Source organism: Colletotrichum tamarilloi (assembly GCF_030869305.1).
Source record: "Colletotrichum tamarilloi strain Tom-12 chromosome Unknown Scaffold_5.1, whole genome shotgun sequence".
Taxonomy (NCBI): Eukaryota; Fungi; Ascomycota; class Sordariomycetes; order Glomerellales; family Glomerellaceae; genus Colletotrichum; species Colletotrichum tamarilloi.
Genome location: NW_026849388.1, coordinates 942,025 through 957,117, shown reverse-complemented (window position 1 = coordinate 957,117; position 15,093 = coordinate 942,025). Strand labels below are relative to the sequence as shown.

Here is a 15,093-nt window from a genome sequence, read left to right as displayed (position 1 = left end):
CGACGTCTTATCGTCGTTTATCTTAGCGTGGATTTTCGGGTGCGCGGGCCTGGAAATTCGAACGAACAGGGGGGGCAAGAGGTGTGTTCTTTGCTGCGGGCGGCGGTGGGTGCAACCTTCTCCACAAATCGAACGTTGAAGGATCTTTTGCAGCGTGACGGGCAGGAGCGGGTAATTTTGTTGACGTCGGCCCCGCTCCGGGTCCGGGCCGAGAACGGGGACGGTCCGGCACGGAGGATGTGAGTGCATTTGATCCAATCCATTAGGCAGTCATAGACAGCGGTCATTTTCTTTTTCAAGCTTCACGAATCTCTGAGTATTATTTAATTGCTGAAGGGGATTTAAGAACCTAGGGATAACGTGCATCATGGTGGTGTGTTGGAACTGAGTACGGACAGTGTCCAGTGTGCCAGGGCAACCTCGGGATATGGCTGGCCTGCATAGAACCAAGGGGGGGAAACCTGAAGACCTAAGAGTGATACGGCCCTCATACTACCAGGGTGAGAATCTTCTCGAAGGAGGGTGGTTCTCAGGGCCCAAGATCGCACGCCTTTTCGAACTGTCGCGAGGGACTCTGCGATATCATGAGGCATTGCTTTCGATAAACAGGTCTCTCGAATAATCTCATTTTATATGCAAGAGCAGTCCTGGGAAAACCGGAATCTTTGGAGGTCGGAGAGTACTTGGTTCTTTCCTCCTTCACTCCTGTCACTTAAGTGATTCGGGTGAAATGGTCGAGGGGTTCATGGGGGAAGACCCGAGTGTGGATCTCAGTCCCCTCGACCATTGACCTGACACCTAAGTTTTTGGTTCGATTCCTTATCGGTGAAATACTTTTTCTACTTAACGATTTTTTCTTCTCTTTGATTTACGGCCTTTCTAGCTATTTACTCAGACGGGGTCGGTCTGTACCATGAATTCCAAGCACATTTTTACGCGGCGAACGTGAGAACGGCTATAAAAAGAAGTGCCCACGACGGGAATTGAACCGCCAAGAAACCTCAATATCGAGATACTCGAGGTACAAAGATTCACGCGGGCAAAATAATATCGCTTAGTAAGATAGGTAAAATAAAATGCACGCGAATGGCAAAATAGCAAGATATGTTACTGACGTGCGACGCCCCGGGCGAACAACAGACTTTAAATGGCAAGGTCGTATGCGCCAGTGTGAGAAGACACAATCAAAACTTTCTGCCAAGTGCACCCTCTCATCACCCCGACAGACTCTCCAACGCGAATAGTCATGAAGGGTGCAGGCTGTGGGTTGAGCCACAGAGGCGATGACGGCGTTGGGATGAATGGCCAGGGGCGGACGGAATACTCAGGCACCAATGGCACAGAGTACCATCCAGCCGCCTTCGTGGAAGTAAGATTCACCTATGAGGCACTACCGCAGCTACTAATGTTGATTTTGTCCAATTTAAATGGAATTATTTGAGCTAAATCATCTCAATAATGTAACTTTTAGTCAGTGATGATGGAGTTAAAGCTTTACATGATTTGGGGAAAGTAGGTGTCAACCATATGATGGCACGAGCGATGGATCGGGGGCAAGTCTTTGCGCAAACTATTCCGCAAAGTGTCTTAAGCGTATTTCAAGAGAATTGAGCGATTACATGATGATTGTGGCCTCTCATGTCTGGCGTCTTGATGTTGCTGAGATCCCTGATCAACGTAATTCAAATCTCTCCACACTCACGGAAGCGTCATCAAGCTTAGTCTTCACCTCACCATACATCATCCCGGCTACCCAACACGTGCCAACCAGGCTCCAAGTCGCTTCGCCTTCGGTCTTTCTCAAGATGACAGGCACCGAAGACCCTTTCAGTACACATACGACATCCCCAGCTTCAGCCATGTTTTGTCGGGAAACGCCAATGTAGTTACCCCCGGCTCCTCCTATCTGCAACATCCCGCGATCACGCCAGTCCCAGGCGCTCACACCCGGCTTCACCTGGTCGTGAACCTCAGGTGAAAGGCCATTCTCTAGATTCCACTCTGCGAGCCTTTCCAGCCATGGGCCCTCGATTTCATGGCCAGAAATAAATGCTTTCGAGAGGCTACTATTGAACGCCTCACTGCTGCTATCGTCGAGGCCTAGTAGTTCGAATAGGCGCTGTCCTAAAGGTTCATCTGCGAATTCTCGATCGATGTACATCAAATGAAACAAGAAGCCGAGAGCCATCTCAGCTCGGGCTTCGGAATACCGAAAGAGAACAGCTTCACCACGACCGCCTGATTCGAACACCGCGCGAAATACGGCCTCCTGCGCAGTCATACCATTGGAAAACTGATTATTACTAGTTATCAGTTGTTCGGTGAGTTTGACAAGCTTGTTCTCAGTATCGAATAATGTTGGCTTCGGTAGGTTGCGAAGTACCTTGCCGATACGAATGCCGGACACTAGTAAGTGTCTTTCGCCCGAGATGTTCGCATCTAGGACATTTGACCCGAAAACTCCGTTATCAGCGTCTCCTATGATCGGCTCAAACAACCTATTTGATTCAATCCATGCGTGTGGGTAGTTCGGAACCCACGTCGGGAGGTCTGGGGTGACCAGTGGTTGAGTCGCCCCCATGGTCATGTGTAGGCCAGCCATTGGAAGAAGTTCAAGCTCTTTGCCTCGTCCTGTTCGTTTCCAGTATGCAAGATTCTGAGCAAAGTACTCGACATATACCGAAGCAACCGAGACGTCCGGGCTGTAGTCGGGAATCAGGGGTAAATTTGTGAGACCAAGCAAGCCATAGATATTATCCTTGGGGTCGGTGGCGGAGAGGGTGTGGTTCCAGCTCATCAATTGCCAGCCCCAGCTCTCCCACTCGTCTGCACTCAGCGTTTCTGGTCGTTTGTGTAGGTGCTTCGCCTTCATGAGTCGCATGGGATTGTGCCATGGCACCCTATCGGACGACGTGATGCTGAGCCAGGCAGAATCAACCATCCACGAAGGCTTCTGCAAGTAGCTCCGGATCTCTTTCAACCTTCCAATCCAACTGCATGTGAGGAAAAGCGCTATCCAGTCAACAGAAGACTTCCCAGACAACAAAACCAGGTTCTCTGCGAGGACAATCTCTTGAACTACCCATACGCGAAACCAGTAAGGTAGGATGAAAAGAGACCGAACGCTCTTCCACGACTGATTGGAATGCCAGTCGTTTTCAGGTCCTATATCAGCCAAGATGAGCTGTGGCCAATCTTTCATCCAGCTGATCAGTTCGTGCGGCTCAACTCCTCCAATGTGGCGTCGTCCTACGACTTTGTCCATTTCGTGAGCCACCAGGTTGATCGTTTCAAATGCTGCGCCAATCTCCTCGGTATCCGTTCCGAGCCACGAGAACGCGAGCTCGGCACTCGCGTAAACTCGCCGCATCAGTTGCACTTGCTGATTTCGTTCCGCGACATCTTGTTGGTTGATGCAAAGGGCATCCACCCAGAGTCTGAAGCCTTGTGGATGTCGGCCAGGAAACGTGTCTATCCAATGATCTTGGAGATGCTGAAGAGCGTGGAAGAGGTTTTTGGTTGCTTGAAACTCCTGGTCGTTCAAAAGGATTGACTCAGTGATGGAAGCATCTCCCCAGACGTATGATAGGGCTGTGTATACAGGCTTTTCGTCGAGAGATACCGAACTGAGTCTCAGGGACGGCTGACCAGAGAAGCTGACATATTCGAGAAGCCTGATTTCTGACTTGCCAGCATCGAGGGGTTCATACAGCGGCATTACTTCCTCAAGCATCTTGCTAGCTTGTTATGCCCCCTTCAAAAGGCACACGGTCGTCACCTAGTCGATATTTTGACTGACATATCCCATCATGGTGTGCCTGATGAGGCCATTCGTGAATAGATGCCTGCTGTCAGATACATCTCGCGGGGAACCGTCCTATTCAGGCAAGGTGGTCAACGAGAGGCAGGGGAGTTGTACAGGCGAAGATGGCGTTGGGACTTGCTGGGAACAGGGGAGCTCCATTGGCTGCACGAGCCATTTGGTGTACCTGCAACACCTGCCACAAGGCGGCATCGCCCGAGACCTCCCCGCGGACCATGACTGGGGTCCCCTAAGACACCTGGAACTTAATTGTGGACGTTTCTTCCGACTTCACATCACATCGCGGACACCACCTCGTTTCCCACACCGGCGGCCATCATGCCGCATAGCCGTGAGAAATATGGCAAATCTTCAGGTTTTACAGGCATCATATCCATTGAATAGCCCAGAATCCGAATTCCTCACAGAGTCAGCCTCGGTGGCTAGAGCCCAAGCGTATATTCAATTGGCGGGAGTTGAGTGTGGCTGAGAAGTTCTTTGTTCGCCGCCGCCGGCCGCCGCCATCCAACCGTGTATCAGTCACACTGGCGTTTTCGAAACATACCAGGGTAAGGTATGTAGGCTCTTGATAAGAATTGGGAAAGAATTGGAGATCGAATAGCTGCTTACCACAGAGGCGTGGCAGTTGGAGCCTCGCGACCTCGGCCTAAATTGAATACTGCAACTTGATCTGCCATTCCTTCAATCTTCAAACAAGCTGCCAGGTGACTGTTCAGCATCCTCGTGTAACATTAGCCAATGTAGCACCGAGAAAAGAGCGATAAACCAGGGTGGTGGCAGAAATGTCCCTCATAACGCGATGTATCCCTACCTCTCCAGGGCCGAATCAGTGCAGCATGGTGAGCGGCTCAGCAACCATCACCTATTGCTCGCATTCCAGCAAATCAGAATACAGGGACACCACATGGCCGAACTTGTGGCTGGTTGCCTGTCGTTTCTGCCTTCGATCACCATCCCAGCCAACCAGCCAGAAGCACTAGCCACAGCATGCACGATGAAGCTTCCATTGAAGCCCTTGGATTTGTTAGCTGCAGAACACCAGCCACAATCACTCCGGAGACAGTAACGGACTTTCCGCAGTGTCCCCGACCTCAAACGCCGGCAGGGACCTCATTTCCCCGACAAGAAACATGTGCAACGTCTCATTGAATGCCGGTGCCGTGTTATTAGCGCCTTGGAGACCTCCGAGAACCATGTGGTGGAGACTACGAGATTATCCCTCAAGATCGTCGTGGCTTATACCATGCATGCTGGGCAGTATGTGACCAGTATTCTTCCGGGGTCCAAGAGTAATCTTCCCAAGTCGACACACGAGCTTCTCCTTGAGGAAGGTGTCGAGTGTCCTTGCATGTTCTCGAAGGATGAAAGAAGACTACCTGAGGGATTCATGAACGGAGACGATACCATGAAGGGCCTAGACAGCCTCCCGACTTGCCACGCACCGGGTTTCTGGGACGCTGGAAGTGGGTGTAACGGCCCGTAGCCTTAGGAGGAGCAAGCCAGGTTGAATCCGGCACGACGAGGGGGTGTGAAGCAGTATGCGAAGTTGGTCATCTCCACTCTGGGGCAAATCACCGGTGACGGTGGGATGGCGGTTAAATCAAGTCCATGTGCGAACGGCCGCGGGTCACCGGCGGACCATTGTGTTATTCTTCCTGTGTCAAACTCAATAGCTCTTGCTCAAGTTGATTTGGCTTCGAGAGCATCATTGGCAGTTCGCCAGTACCTCATGTCCGTCCCAAACCTGTTCACCTTGAAATGACTGCCGTTATATACAGTCTTCCCAGCCGCACTCGGCCAAGGTTTTGATCTTGTATAAGACCCTCCCCTCGCCAGTATCGTAGAGGATTTTGTTCCAGCAAGTCGAGACCACCGAGCTTCGATGTAATAACTTCATTGAGGAATCTCATTCGTTGCTGTGAGTCGCGGCCATGTCTTCTCCTGGTTCTAGTCCTGATCATGGGATGTAAGTTGAAGCTCTTTCTCGCCATTGAGAAGACGGTGTTAACCTTTCTCTAAACCCAGTGATTCAACTGTTCCTCGGATCAACCCTGTTGATAAACACATACCTCGACAATCCCAACTGGCTCGGTTTCAGCAGGAACATCTCCAAGACGGCAACACCCTCGTGCCTCTTTCCCACAACCCTCGGGACTTGAAGTCTGCCATCGATCACCACAGAAGCCGAGCAACTAGAGCCATCAAAACCTTCCAGCAGAGCTTTACGAAACACAAGTCAGACGATTCAACGGACTCACCAACCAATAAGACTAGCTCTACTGGAGTTCACTACGGGAGTTGCTGAAGTTGGACTACCATACGAGTGCTAAAGCGGAAAGCTTTGGGTAACTCCATACAAAATATTTCACCTAGATCTTTGCTCACGCATTTGACGTTGAAGAAGCAAGAAACATCTTTTCTCGGAGTTAGGAGAGACGCGAACTGCAGGTAGATCTGCACCGTGGCATCAGTGTAAAGATCTATATAGGCATGAAGACATGAGGGAAGGTCTCATCCGAGAAGAGTTGAGGCTTTGGGCTGTTCTAGTCTCCGATCGATCCTAATTTCAAGTCCCCTTCTTACCTTAGGGCCGTGACATCCGATAGACACATCTTCGTCCGTGATATTTGTAATAGTGAACAGATAGGGGGCTGCATCTCGAAGGGTAGAGGGGCTTTAGTGCGCATGCACTCTCTTCATGGGTTCAATTACTTCTCGAATCGGGTAATTAGCATAGACCTCGAACAAATCCATACCGCTTTGTTTGTCGCCAACTATGTTTTCCCAAAGGACCCCTGCATTTCCGCCGTTCTGGCCAGATTAGGTTCAGAGACCGACCATGCAAGTCGGTGCACACACAAATGAGTTGACCAACGAGATTCAGCCCAATCATTCGATCCGAACGAAATCCGAGAAACCAACGAGTGGAGTTGCTGGCGCTTGCGCCGTACGAACACCTTCTTGTGGATACACAACGGGGGTCGCCTCGCTGCCAACAGCTTCGCCCAGGAAATAGCATTTAACCCCGTCTTTCCCCTCAATCTTGATCCAGTGTGCCCTCTTAAAGCCGTTCTCTTGTTCGGGCCGATACATGCAGACTGCGCAATCTCTAAGCAAACTATGGCCGAAAATAGAGACAGTGTTCCGGAATATGTACGATTCCAGCCTTGACAGAAGTTCGAATACATGATCCGTGCTAAAATGGTAGACAGAATCCTCGAGACAACGACGGCGCCTCAACTACAAGTGGCAATGTTAGTATCTCACGCAAAGATAGTTAGCTTCCGCAATGTTGATAGCAAACAGTCTATCCATGATTCCCTTTTTTCTTTGCGATCGAGTATCCTTGATTATCGGAAGGAAAATGGACGCACGTATCACAGGGTCAGTGATGGGAGTAGGTTTGTCGCGATCGTTAGCTCTGAAAAGTATTTACTGAGACCATCGAACAGAGTACTATCTTCCTAACGATGAGGTGAGGTATCTTTCGTATCTCGAGGAGTCGTCCTGACTTACTTGAAATGCCCAACGCAGACGGAACAGGACCGTTTAGGTACGTGTCAGTCTGCTTCCTAGATCTTGGACACGCAATCCAACAGCCGATTTTAGATTTCGCCAACCATTTGTGGATAATTACTTGGGATGGGAAGCTATGTAATTGCCCCAAAGTCGAGGGCGCCAGGCGAGTCTTGGATGTTGGAACTGGGACGGGCATCTGGGCCCTTGATTATGGTAGGTGGGATGGCTTGAGAATAACTTGACACGGGTTTCAAGGTCATCGCTAACGGTTTAACAGCGGAAGCTCACCCCGAAGCAAGAGTATGTCAGAGGAACTGTTTTCCGAAGCACGAAATTCCATTGACGAGGCAAGCCAGGTTATCGGTGTTGATCTAAGCCCTATCCAACCCATCTAGTGAGTAATTCTTCGTTAGCGGCGTGAAGGGAGCCATATTTTGACCGTTCTTCAAAGCGTTCCGGTCAATTGCCGCTTTGAAATCGATGATCTTGAGGAAGAATGGACTTGGACAGAGCTCTTCGACTTCATAATGATCAGATCAATGGTTGGAAGTTTCAAAAGCTGGTCCGACACCATCAAGCAAGCCTACGAGTAAGTGCTCCGCCCTAGGGCATGCGTGGGATTCTGCTTTAGCTTACGACAATTCTAAGCAACCTGGAACCGGGAGGGTATCTCGAGATCCAAGACAACGAGTTTCCCATCTTCTGTGATGATGGTTCCATGCCTGCAGACTCCCAAGTCCTGAAGTGGACTCAGCTCGTTATTGAAGCCACGAACATTGTGGGGAAGTCAATGACTGTGGCGCCTACCTTCAAGCAGTTGCTCGAGGATGCCGGGTTTGAGGATGTCCAGGGGCGACAAGAGAAATGGCCAATTAGTCCATGGCAGCAAAAAGATTTGAAACAGAGAGAACTGGGAATCTGCTGTAGAGAGGGTACCTTGGAAAGCCTTGAGCCGATTTGCATGGCCTTGTTCACACGCGTGCTTGGCTGGAGTCGAGTGCAGGTTCTGGTGTTCTGTGCAGGGGTTAGAGAGGAATTGATTCACCAAAGGGTTCACGGCTACTTCAATGCGTAAGTAGTCTCCGACTGACATTGGCCCGTATAGTTCTGGTTAGCTAACTGCTTTAATTAGGTACGCTGCCTGGGGACGGAAGCCTCAGAAGAAAGCAAGACCAGAGACTACCTAGTTAGACATGACATGGCACATCGTGCTTCTTACTTCATAATACCATCTAGAGTTCGTTCAAAACCAAGGCAGTCTCCAATCTTAGTCGCTGTGGATTGTAGGTAGACAGCTGTTGAAGTCCAAATATTGCGATATTTCAACCAGTGAAAAGAGCCATAATGGAGCTGCATAAGCCTTTGGGAGCTTTGAAAGAGTATTTTGAATTGATTGATGTTTCTGCAGAGGGAAGGACATCGCACCTACCAGCTGGGATAAGGTCAACTGAATCTAACCCCATGTGTTATGGGACTCGCTTTCTTGACCCTTGTCGAACAGCTCGCCAATATGCAGACGATATTTGACGAAGACAGTGCAGGCCAATCACGGAGTAGAATAACGCATCTGGAAGCACCTGCAAGCGGGTCTGTTTGTTGGTTGTTGGAAGTGCAAAAGAAGGATACTACCTCGGTCCCAACAGCCACGACGCAACATTCGACTTTCTTTCTTTCCCCTCAATCTTGCCAACTACACTCCAAGCCTGACACTACAACTCGACAATACCGAAGAATTTGGCGGGAATTGACAGGAAACATGGCTGAAAACGCGCAGAATCTCGCTGAGGTGAGCGCAACGCCCTCCACGTTAAGATTCGATGGATTAACATGCTAATTCGACCGATAGGATGACAGGACTGATGATGACACCTCATCCATAGGTGGATCTGTAAGCAAATTGGATTCTTGGATGACATTTCCCGGCTCACAGACGATAGTCTGTTGAAGAATCGACAGCTTCCTTACGATCCAGCATTCTGGACTACCGTAGAGAAAATGGCCGCACATACCATAGGGTGAGCGATGGTAGTAAGTAGATCTCTGCGGCTTTGATCCTTGACCCATCACTTACAGGCTATGTGCTAGGCTACCTCGCTCCCAACGACGAAGTACGTCATAACTACCATAATGTGTGAGAATGAGGTCAATGCTAATCTACAAAGTAGCAAGAACAGGACCGTCTGGGTAAAGTCTCAACACCAACCCTTCTCAAGGAGCATCCGTGGCACTGACTGCCATTGACAGATTTCTCTCATCACCTGTGGAAGTTGACCTACGATGGTGAGCCATGCAATTGTCCCAAGAAGACTGGCGCCAAAAGAGTTCTTGACATTGGAACCGGGACTGGTATTTGGGCTCTTGACTACGGTAAGTCCACCGAGTTACCCGCGACAGCTTGTCACTATGCTAAACCACTGAAGCGGATGATAACCCGGAATCATTTGTGAGCTCTCTCATCGTGCACCGAATCATGATTTGAGCGAACCTAATCGAAAAAACGCAGGTCCTCGGCGTTGACCTAAGCCCTATACAACCTAAATTGTTAGTCAACGCTGATCTGCCAGGCGGAAAGCTAGCGTGCTGACGAAATAGCGTCCCGCCGAACTGTCAGTTCGAGGTCGACGATGTTGAGAAAGAGTGGACTTGGTCAGAGGCATTTGACTTCATCTTTTCTCGGTCCATGAATGCTGCATTCAAGGACCGTGCAGAGTTCGTTGCCAAAGCCTTCGAGTAAGTCAAAAAACTTCATGGCCATACCGCTTCAGAATGGAACTGATACTCTGGGAACACAGAAATCTTGAACCGGGCGGATACTTGGAAATTCAGGACAATGTCTTTCCTTTACTCTGCACCGATGGTACTATGCCGGAAGATTCACTTATCTACCAGTGGTCGAAATTGATCATGGAGGGCACTGATTTGATTGGGCAGCCGCTTAATGATGCTCCGAAGTTCAAGAAGATGCTCGAGGACGCTGGATTCGAGGATGTGCAGGAGAGGAAGGAGATCTGGCCGATAGGAACCTGGCCTGAGAGGGGGACCAAGGAGCATGAGCTGGGCATGTGGTGCCGTTCTATCACCATGGAAAGCCTGGAAGCTCTCTCTCTTGCTCTGTTTACTCGCGTTCTGGGATGGTCGCGGGAGGAGACGGTGGTATTCTGCGCCGGGGCTCGGGAAGAGTTAAGGCAACAAAAAGTCCACGCCTACTTCGACGTGTAAGTCTAGATCCCTACTTTTTGTGAGACATATTGACTGACTTGCCCTCTAGTTATGCAACTTGGGGCCGGAAGCCTGAGAAGCAGGAGGAGTCTCAAGAGGGGCCTGCCGGTGTCAGTGCTGTCTGAATATAGCTTTCACAAGTAAGTAGTAGGAATAACTACTCTCAGGTAGATGAGAGATCTTCTCAGGGCAATTGGATGCTTTGGAATAACGAGACTTGGACTCCTAAGCTTGTGTTCGGAATGTGCGATGGTAAAATTATGATATCTTCCGTTCGGCCTTTCCATGAAAAGTGAGTGACAGTAGAATCCGCCGCTGGTACGTCTACCTCGCCTTTCTCGTTTCCAGTATGCCACGTATGTGGCGTATGCTGGAGATAACCCACTTAAGTAGAGCGATGGTAGAAAATGCCATAGTAACAGAGAGGGGAGAAGTGGAAGATCACTATGTCATTCATTCGTACGGCTGGGCGCCAAATACATTCTCGGCCACGCAGAAATGGCCATCGAATCTAGCAACTTGTTTGCAATCAAGTGAATGGCATGACGGTTTGCCGCTCTAGCTTCTTCAATTATTCTTCTACTGTTCTAAATTATATTCTTCTTTCGAAGAATATTCTCTGAGGAAAGCGATACTAATCTTGAAGATAAGAGAGATATCCAAGAGAACAAGAAAGTTAGAAATGATACCTAGGCAAATAGATAATGCATCTCTTGTTGACCGGCATCCTGATCTGTCACGCATCTGGCATTCTAACTTGGAAGTACTCTGGTCAACCGGGTAAATTCCGCACTGGTCCTGACCACCTTGCATATGCAGGCGAGCTCATCCAAACGATTTGACCCAATCAAAAGGTGACAAACATGATTTCACTCGATCCAACAGACCTCAGAGCGGGGAGTGGCGGATGGTTATTGGGAAACCAACAAGGGGTCCTCTTCTGCTTCAGGAATGACACAAGGAGACACTAAATGGGACTGTTTCCCCTCATTCCTAGATATTTAACCGTTACCCTTCACTCTTCCCACGTTGATTGTGCTATTGGAAAACTATCTGTATCATGATGGCCGACCAAACGCCACAGCCTGAAGCTGGGGTAAATGTCAATTGCAACTGCGCATGAAGTAACTTACACTGACATTTGCCAGACCCCACACAACGACGACGACACTAATTCAGACAGCAGTTCTGTGAGTTGAGTCCTTTTGATGGAGGAGGACAAACTGATTCTAATCGTCGGTAGTCATTTGAAAGCTCATTGGCCTCTGTACGGTCTAGTATCCTCGACTATCGCCGTGAAAACGGTCGCACATACCATCGGCTCAGCGACGGGAGTAAGAGAACCTCCACTATGTCTGGAATCCAAGAGGCTAACGAGTTGTCGTCCTGTCACAGAATACGTTCTCCCTAATGATGAGGTACCGACCTATGAGTTGCGTGGTGAAGAAATGTAGCTGACTTAAGATTTTTCCTAGAGGGAACAAGATCGATTAGGTAAGAGTCACCACCTTCTGCTAGGTCATTACGTGAAGTTAACATTTGCTTAGACTTGACGCACAACCTATGGTTGGCGACTTGGGACAACAATCTTTGCAATTGTCCCAAGAAAAATGGCGCCAGAAGAGTTCTTGATATAGGTACTGGCACAGGGGTCTGGGCGCTGGATTATGGTCAGTAAACCATTACGAAGCTTTGTGGCTCTTTCTAACTTGATGGCAGCGGATGATCATCCTGAGGCTACCGTATGAGCTACTACTACAGTGTAACTGAATCGAAGAATCCGGCTAAAATAGCTACAGGTCATTGGCGTGGACTTGAGCCCAATACAGCCTGGCTTGTCAGTACTTTCCCGATCCTGAAGCCAAGACCATCTTCTGACTGACTTTATGCAGTGTACCGCCCAATTGCAGTTTTGAAGTCGATGACATCGAGAAGGAATGGACGTGGTCAGAGGAATTCGACTTCATCTTCTTTCGATCCATGATCTCAAGCTTCGCTAGTTGGCCTGATATGATAGCTAAAGCCTACGAGTAAGTTATCTTGGAATCTAGATGTTGTGGTTGGCCATCATGTTGATATAATCGCAGCAATCTCGAACCAGGCGGGTACATAGAGATACAGGACAACATGTTTCCTCTGAAATGTGACGACGGCACTATGCCGGACGACTTTAAGCCCTTGAAGTGGTCCAAGCTACTTATGGAGGCGACCGACAAGATCCAACGGCCGATCACTATTGCCGCGACCTTCAAGCAGCTGGTTGAGGACGCAGGGTTTGTCGATGTTGTGGAGAAAAGAGAGAAGTGGCCCTTCAACCCTTGGCCAAAGGATGAGAAACTGAAGGACTTGGGCTCGTGGAGTCAAGCTTCTACCATGATGGGTGTCGAAGCCATATCCATGGCTGTTTTCACTCGCGTCCTCGATTGGAGCCCAGAAGAAACGAGTGTTTTCTGCGCCGAAGTAAGAAACGAACACAAGAAGATTGGCGTTCATGCATACTACGATGTGTAAGTGCCGGTGCTCAAGCCCGTACGAAACTAAGAACTTTTCTAATGAAACCATCAGATACTCTGTCTGGGGCCGGAAACCTGAAGCCAAAGAAGAGGAGAATCAGCTCAGTGCTTCTTAGAAGAGCATACGTGGCACGCTTGCACTGAAGGAAAGACTCACCAAAATCGTTCAATACTCATGCCTCTCATCTGACCGGGCATTTCAACGAGCCATGACCGTGACCTCAATTATCTGCAGCCGCATATACCAGCCATCGTAGAGCCTGGGAGCAACTACGCCCGCAATCCGGGACAGGTGATGTGTCCAGGCATTGATGATTTGCTAAGTGGCAAGTTCTCCTGCGGAGCTATTGACCTTGTGAGAAATCCCGCCGAATACCGAGCCTTGGGGATGTCTCGGCCTCCTTTCTAGACAGTAGATCTTTGCCTGGCCAGATCGTTCCCCGAAGCTGAATTGATGTGAGCCTCAATTTCAGCACCTCGCCTCAACGCCCGCAACGATGCAGCACCCCATGTGCCCGCACGCGCGCAGATTTCGTAGCCCGCAACGATGCATCTTGATCCTTCAATTTCTTTCCCCCCTGGCGTGCGATGAAGTATTCGCGCGCGAGAGGCAGGTAACTCCACACATCCCATAAGAGTTCCTCCTCCATTCCATTCCGCCTTGAACACCACGGCGTTTCCTGCCAAGTACCCTACTTTGCTAATCAACTGATGATGAGTTGACGGGTGGCTACCCGCTTCCGATAAAGGTTGAGTACACTCCATCTACCTCTTGCTATCTCCATATCTCACTAAAGTCGTAATCTCAAGTGCCCCAAACCGAATGGCTCTAAATTCTTTTGCTTTTTCCGACCGGTACATAAATCACCCAGGAAGGCAACTCGCCCATACAATAACGGGCAAGTTTGACCATTAGCCAACGCATATAGGTTTCATTTTACGTAAATATCTTGGAATCTGCAAGATCTTGTTGTGCCTTGTCATACCACCGACCTACTATCCGGGATGCGCCCGTAGTCAAAATCCTTGTCACTGAGATGAACATGTATGGTTGAGAGCCAAGTATTCTCGAAAACCCGATGCTCCGAGCCATCTGATGAGCGCATGGGTCTTGTGTTCGCCGCTGAAGCAACTGAGAGGAAGTTCGTGCATAGTCGCCTCGCGGCTCTCAGCTGGCTTGTAATGCCGGAGACCAATCGCGGGAGACGTTGAAAGCGGACGGGCGTTTGACACAAGGCACCTTTGTGGAGCGGGGGAAAGGGAGCAATTCTGCGGGCGCAAAGTCCCAGGAGCATGCAGCCAACTACACCTGATTCGACTCCCACCAAAAGATGCCGAGATCTTAATGTTAGACTTGTAAACCAAACTTTCTTGGTTTCTCATTTGACTAACAAAACTCGAATCCACGAAGTTGTGGCTCGCTTTGGTTAACATACCTCGTATAAAGTACGAAGAATGCACCAAGTTTCTTGCGAAAGACGATATTACTTCCTGAAGGTATGCCTTCGTTCTTCTTGGAACCAAATCAAGTACAACTGCCATCTAGTGCGCCTTATGGACACTATATCTAACCAAAGTGTCGCGAATGGGTACGTAAGTCCCACGGTCCTCCCTAGGAACGTCAGCTTCAGTCTTTATCGAGGTAACATCGAGTTGATTGACTTTGTTCTAGCGATTCAGATATATTCAACACAACTGCACGCAAAGAAGAGACCAAGGTCCTCCAGAACGAGCGCAAACTCTTGTTCTTGGCTGACCGGGACGGTCCCTTATTTCTGCTGCAGCAGCCAACGGAATCGGTCGAACATCGATATGTTGCGAGAAGATGTGCTATTAGACAGGCTTTGAACGAAACTGGGAGATGAAATGGAATCATTACACACAATGGTCAAAGATTCTCCCATATAGGGACAGTGATATGGTCGGCTACAATACCTTGGGATAGCTACGGGGCGATCAATGCACAAAGATTTCAGGCAAGACTGTGTCCGCGAATCTGTCCTCTATTTCACGCTGACG

At 49.3% G+C, this 15,093-nt stretch overlaps 6 protein-coding genes across 6 annotated transcripts; 5 read left to right on the top strand and 1 right to left on the bottom strand.

Moving 5' to 3' along the window:
• Positions 1-1,672: 1,672 nt before the first annotated feature.
• On the bottom strand, positions 1,673-3,733 carry CTAM01_02429 (uncharacterized protein; the record flags this gene model as incomplete). The annotated part of the gene is made up of 1 exon (XM_060518467.1): positions 1,673-3,733. One exon carries the CDS (start codon positions 3,731-3,733, stop codon positions 1,673-1,675), a length of 2,061 nt encoding a protein of 686 aa, XP_060387100.1.
• An 889-nt stretch (positions 3,734-4,622) lies between these two features.
• CTAM01_02428 (uncharacterized protein) lies at positions 4,623-5,306 on the top strand (the record flags this gene model as incomplete). Its single annotated transcript, XM_060518466.1, has 2 exons — positions 4,623-4,846; positions 4,904-5,306. 2 exons carry the CDS (start codon positions 4,623-4,625, stop codon positions 5,304-5,306), a joined length of 627 nt encoding a protein of 208 aa, XP_060387099.1.
• Positions 5,307-5,754: 448 nt separating this feature from the next.
• On the top strand, positions 5,755-6,128 carry CTAM01_02427 (uncharacterized protein; the record flags this gene model as incomplete). The annotated part of the gene is made up of 2 exons (XM_060518465.1): positions 5,755-5,789; positions 5,849-6,128. 2 exons carry the CDS (start codon positions 5,755-5,757, stop codon positions 6,126-6,128), a joined length of 315 nt encoding a protein of 104 aa, XP_060387098.1.
• Positions 6,129-7,644: 1,516 nt separating this feature from the next.
• Positions 7,645-8,529, top strand: CTAM01_02426 (TAM domain methyltransferase; the record flags this gene model as incomplete). The annotated part of the gene is made up of 4 exons (XM_060518464.1): positions 7,645-7,736; positions 7,794-7,931; positions 7,991-8,413; positions 8,475-8,529. The coding sequence occupies 4 exons, from the start codon at positions 7,645-7,647 to the stop codon at positions 8,527-8,529; spliced, it is 708 nt and encodes a 235-aa protein (XP_060387097.1).
• Positions 8,530-9,098: 569 nt separating this feature from the next.
• On the top strand, positions 9,099-10,686 carry CTAM01_02425 (methyltransferase domain-containing protein; the record flags this gene model as incomplete). The annotated part of the gene is made up of 11 exons (XM_060518463.1): positions 9,099-9,128; positions 9,189-9,230; positions 9,280-9,370; positions 9,416-9,450; positions 9,508-9,526; positions 9,587-9,709; positions 9,763-9,785; positions 9,846-9,883; positions 9,935-10,072; positions 10,135-10,557; positions 10,611-10,686. 11 exons carry the CDS (start codon positions 9,099-9,101, stop codon positions 10,684-10,686), a joined length of 1,038 nt encoding a protein of 345 aa, XP_060387096.1.
• A 938-nt stretch (positions 10,687-11,624) lies between these two features.
• On the top strand, positions 11,625-13,190 carry CTAM01_02424 (methyltransferase domain-containing protein; the record flags this gene model as incomplete). Its single annotated transcript, XM_060518462.1, has 11 exons — positions 11,625-11,657; positions 11,710-11,751; positions 11,805-11,895; positions 11,957-11,979; positions 12,037-12,055; positions 12,109-12,231; positions 12,281-12,303; positions 12,361-12,398; positions 12,454-12,591; positions 12,649-13,068; positions 13,127-13,190. The coding sequence occupies 11 exons, from the start codon at positions 11,625-11,627 to the stop codon at positions 13,188-13,190; spliced, it is 1,014 nt and encodes a 337-aa protein (XP_060387095.1).
• Between the last annotated feature and the right edge of the window lie 1,903 nt (positions 13,191-15,093).